Source organism: Oryctolagus cuniculus, chromosome 13, assembly GCF_964237555.1.
Source record: "Oryctolagus cuniculus chromosome 13, mOryCun1.1, whole genome shotgun sequence".
NCBI lineage: Eukaryota > Metazoa > Chordata > Mammalia > Lagomorpha > Leporidae > Oryctolagus > Oryctolagus cuniculus.
The window spans coordinates 20941303-20946437 of record NC_091444.1 but is presented as its reverse complement, the minus strand read 5'-3'; the positions used below and the strand labels follow the sequence as shown (position 1 = coordinate 20946437).

The following is a 5135-nucleotide window of genomic DNA, read 5'->3' as shown; positions in this document are numbered from 1 at the left end:
CTAGGAAAGAAAAAGCCCAACCCAGGGTGAGTAGCAGCCGCCACGCATCGCTGTGCTTGTCCTTGCTTCCCTGCCTTTCTTTGGCTCACGGAGGAGCAAAGTGAAGTCACACCTACCGGTTCTGGCCCTCTGGGGTCTGGGGCCTGGGGGATGTGTAACTGTCTCTCACGAATAAAGAACCAATTGGGGCCGGTGCTGTGGCGTAGCGGGTTAAGCCGCCACCTGCAGTGCCTGCATCCCATATGGGCACCGGTTTGAGTCCCAGCTGCTCCACTTCCCATCCAGGTCTCACTATGGCCTGGGAAGGCAGTGGAAGATGGCCCAAGTCCTTGAGTCCCTGCACCTGCGTGGGAGACCTGGGAGTAGCTCCTGACTCCTGGCTTCAGGTCAGCACAGCTCCGGCCCTTGCAGCCAGTTAGGGAGTAAACCACTGGATGGACGACCTCTCAGCTTTGCCTGTGTAACTCTTTCAAATTTTTTTTTTTTTTAAAGAACCGAGTAAGTGGTACTTACAGGCTGTTCAGCAAATACTAACTGAATATGAATCTCAAGTGAAGCCCTGTGCCCAGGGCTGGGCCTGACAACCCCTGGGACCTGCCTTCTCGGAGGCTCGGCTCAGCCATTGTACTGAGTGTGGAGAGAGGTGTGCTCATGTCCACCTGCTCCAGAGAGCTCGAGCCTGTGGACACTTGCCCCTCCGGTCTCAGCGTGTTTCTGCCCGGGTACCTTCTGAGAACTGGCTGCATGTCCAGCCCCCCGGCCTGGGGTCTCCAGGAGAGACCGTGTTCTCAGGAGACGGCTCTGCTTTCTTTGCCACTTGGCCTGAAGAGCTGCTTTTGGAAAAAGATCTGGACTCGAGTCAAAACCCTGAACTGCAGAAGGGATGGCCAATTAGGCCGCTGGGCAGAGTTCCAGTCCAGGAGGCAGGCTCTGCCTTGCAGTGCCGGGGATAGGCTGGGAAGAGATCGCTGGCCCACAGCTCCGTGGCGTGGTGGGACGCAGGAAGCCAAGTTCACAATCCACGCCCCGCTGCTGACAGAGAAACCCTGAGTCAGCCGTCTGCCCTGCGCCCGCCTGCCTCGGAGTCCGGCTTAAACAATTGCACGGAAAGCAGGAAGAGGGGAGGAGGAAGCTGTAGAAAAATAAACATTTCCGTGCATTCTGCTTGCAACGGAATGGCGTTTTTGGCCTGCTGTGGCCCACAGCTTCTGCCCCAGCCTCCCCCGAGCCTTCGCGTACCTGATGAGAGTGCAGGGTGTATCCTGTGGAAAAACAGCAGCAAGATGTAGAAGGTGAAAGCCAGGCAGCCAAAGATCACGCCGCACACCAGGAAGCTGTAGCTGCCCTGGGCCTGGAATATCTGTGGAGGGGCAAGACGCGGGCGCTGACACAGCAGCAGGAGGGGCGCCGGGAGGGTGCCGGGAGGCGCGGCCGGGTTCTTGGGCAAGTCAGCTCCAATCCCCAGTGGGGAGACGCATGCAGAGGAGGGAGCACCTGGCCTGCCTCACCACCTCCTTAGTTCTTTCCAGCTCTGTGTCCTGGAACCTTCTGAGAATTTCCCCATCACCACTGACAGGCCAGCCATACGAGGTGTCTCTGGACCCGTAAGGCCCAACTGGAACTTGGCAGAAGATACCATTTTTTTGTCCTTCCACGTATATGATGAGGACGCAGGACAACGTCAGAGCAGCACACGGAGTGGCTGTTATTTGGCACCGTGGTTAAGATGCCACTTAGGACACCCCCTTGCCCTGGATCTGAGCGCCTGGGTTTGAGTCCTGGCTCTGCTGATGCCGCGTCCTGCTAACGTGCACCCCAGGAGGCACCAGTGAGGGCTCAGGTACTTGGCTCCCTGCCACCCACGTGGGAGACCCGGATTGAATTCCAGGCTCCTCACCCTGGCCTGGCCCAGCCCTAGCTGATGTGGGCATTGAGCCAGTGGCTGGAAGATCTTCCTCTCCACTTCCGTCTCTCACCTTTCTAATAAAAATGAAGACAAAATATTAGCTAAGGCCTTAGAAAAGCAGCACGCGGCACGTCCACAGGCCCGGCACCCGTCAGGAATTAGCACCAGTTTCATCGGGAGCCATCTGCTTCCTGTCCTAGAGGACACTGAAGCGAATCCCAGACACTACGTCACATGCTGGGCAGGACAGGCGGCAGTGTGGTGACGGATGAAGGGGACTCTGGAGAGGGGGCCCGGGTGTGTCACTCTCTGCCTGTCACTAGAAGTGTGGCTGACCCAGGGCAAGTAGCCACACACCCCCCATCCCCCGCTCCTGCTCCCCTGTGTCCCAGGGACTCCTCTCTACACAAGTGCTCAAGAACACAGATGTCCGTGTTCTGGTGGACAAGCGACACGTGGTTGGTTGTGTTGCCCTGGTAGGGGTGGGAGGTGGGCGGGCAGCGGGCCCCTGGGCAGTGAGAGGTGGCGTGGGAGTGAGCAGGGTGGGAAGGGAGCCCCGACTGCCGCCCCAACCACCGCGATCTCTGCGAGCCCTGCGCCATTCCCACGGCCCCCTGGCCCCGCTCCCAGCCTTGGCTCGCGTTCGCTCTGGACTTTTCCACGTGTCTGTTCTCGTCCCCAGGCCCCACAGCGGAAACAGGTACCAGCAGCTGGGTGGGGCCCCACTGGCCCTGCAGACCCAGGAAGGGGCCAGCTGCAGCTTCTCACCTGCTCGGGGTGGGCGCCCACCTGCCCCCCATGCCCGGAGTCCCCCACTTACCGATCCCACCAGCATCTGCAGGGCCATCTCGCCGATTCCTGCCCCTGTCACCAGCACGGTGGTGGCACAGCCTAACAGAGAGAGAAGGGCTCAGTGGGTAAGTGAGCTGTCGGTACCCGTGTTGCCGTGGGAAATCTCGCAAGAGGGACGGCCATCTGGCAGGCCTTTGGATTCCAAAGCTTGCTCAGCCCTTCGCCTGTATCTCCCTTGGGATGCTTTTGGTCCCGCATCGTTAGGGCCCTTTGTTCTGGAACTTTCACTGGCTCACCCCTGTCTGCAGTCGCCTGGCCTTCAGGGCCTTTCCAAGCTGGTCACCACCTGCCTTTCCAGAACCTTCCTCGTATCTGCGGGCCCTGGTCTGGCACAGGGGAGCCAGGCTCCTCTGATGTACCTGAAGGCCATGCCGAGCCCAAGCTCCAGTCAGACTTGGCTTCCAAGCCCCGCTGTGTCACCTGCCAGCCACGTGACCGTGGACGAAGTCGCCAGCCTCTCCCTGTCCAGTGGGCCTCGCACCAGCTCCTCCTGGGGTCCCTATGTGGATTCTGGGATGACCCGGGCCAGGTCACCGGTGCGGTAACTGCCAGGCCAGCCCCCCACTCACACGCTCCCACTCCTGCCTGTGGACCCTGTGACTGCCAGGCCCAGCTCTCCGTCTGCTCGTGATGCAGCCAGATTCTCCCCAGGACCCTGGCCAGCCCACCCCTCCCCTCGCTCCTGCTGGTCGGGCAGACTCCCATGCACCTCTGGGTCCTAACATTTCCATCAGCGTCTCTTCTGCAGCCCCTAAGCTGGGATTCGTGGCTTCCGTGTGCTCCTACCCCACCTGCCGCCTGCCTCCCCGCCTGCCAGGAGCCACCCAGGCCTGCAGCACACTGGCGTGTGGTTGGCGGTGGCACAGTGGGGACACATGGCAGGCACTGGAGCGTTTCTGAATAAAAGTCACGTCACGCGGGCAGCAGGCTCCCCCAGCTCTTTCCTTTGCCTTCTGTCCACACCATCTCTGTTCCTGGCCCTACCTGCCTCCCCCTTTCCTTGGCCTCCAGCCCCTGAGCCAGCTCACGCCCCCTCCCCCTTCAGGCCTCTCTGGATCCGGCACTGGTCATTGCCAGAGGTCCAGGTCTTCTACTCCTGTGCCCCAAACCCGGAGGAGTGTCAGGTGTCCGGGTCTGCTGGCCCGCATTCCACGTCACAGTGCCTGGGAGACTCCCAGCCTCAGCTCCTGACCCAGTGTCCTGCTCGTGTGCAGCCCGGGAGGCAAGGGTGACGGAAGGAACTGGGAGACCCGGACTGAGGTCCGGACGCCTGGCTTCGCCCCCCCACCCCTGCATCTGCACCCATCTGTGGAGTGAATCAGCTGATGGGAGCTGTGTCTCTCAAATAAATAAAAATTTTAAAAATACGCCGAGGATTCTGAGCAGCTGCACTGCCAAGAGTTTGTTTTCTCTAAAGCATAGAATAATCCTAAAAACAAAAATAGCATTTTCACCCCCATTTTACAGGTGAGAAAATCGAGACTTGGGAAGAAAATGAGATGATAGAAGGTCATAAAACCAGTGGGTGGGGACGTCGGGGGACACTCAGGGCTGTGGACGACTTCAAAACCCAGGCCCGCGCCCTAGTGGAGGCAGAAACCACAGGCACGGAGCCTGGAGATGCATCAGACACCAGGGCCGGGCATGATGTCGCTGGGGCACACCGCTCCTGTGGGCTTCCTGGAGGGGTGGGGAGGGCAGGCCAAGCGGGCAGAGCAAGGGGTGGGAGAGACAGCAAGGGCGTCGCAGCCAGAGGCTGACCATGCGCCCAAAGGAACGACAGGGAGAGGGAGGGCTGGGGAGAGAAGGTGGGAGCTGGCAGCACCCGGCCGCAGCAGCGGGTGTGTGTGTGTGTGTGTGTGTGTGTGTGCAGGCAGTGGGCCCAGAGGTGAGGCCCACTGGGATTCGTGATGAGAGCTCCAGGTGGAGCCAGCTGGCTTAGGAGGGCGAGGAGACCGTGCTCCCCGGTCCAAACAGGTCAGTGAGGCTGCAGGCAGGCCTGGCCTCGGGCGGGGACGCCAAGAGGGGCAGAGGAGGGGGCAGCAGAGACCGCAACATCCTCTCATGACGTCACTGCTCCCGGGGTGGGGGGCTGGCAGCGGGGAGGGGCTGGGCTGCTGTGGGCAGCAGAAAAGATGGGTGCTCGGTCAGCTGGAAGGGCTGCCTGATGCCTGGCCAGGCTCGCTCTGCCCAGGCCAGCACCTCCTCAGAGCCACGCCTCCTCCAACAGAACTACCAGGTGTGCCCTGAGACCCCTCCCCGCACACAGGACCAGAGGCAAATGTGGGGACACTGGATTCTTCCACTCATCGGAGCACATGGATGCTTTCCTTCTAAATCACGGATAGACAGCTGGCGGAGGCCAGCCTGCTCTCAT

At 60.7% G+C, this 5135-nt stretch overlaps 1 protein-coding gene across 2 annotated transcripts in view; it reads right to left on the bottom strand.

The window, feature by feature from the left end:
• MFSD4A (major facilitator superfamily domain containing 4A) overlaps positions 1–5135 on the bottom strand; it is a 28938-nt gene that overhangs the window by 7463 nt on the left and 16340 nt on the right. For both annotated transcript variants that reach the window (XM_070055186.1, XM_002717559.5), the window contains exons 8-9: positions 2727–2797; positions 1240–1360 (exon numbers count right to left, since the gene is read on the bottom strand). In XM_070055186.1, coding sequence (XP_069911287.1) covers positions 1240–1360; positions 2727–2797 — 192 coding nt within the window. The remainder of the gene's footprint in view (positions 1–1239; positions 1361–2726; positions 2798–5135) is intronic.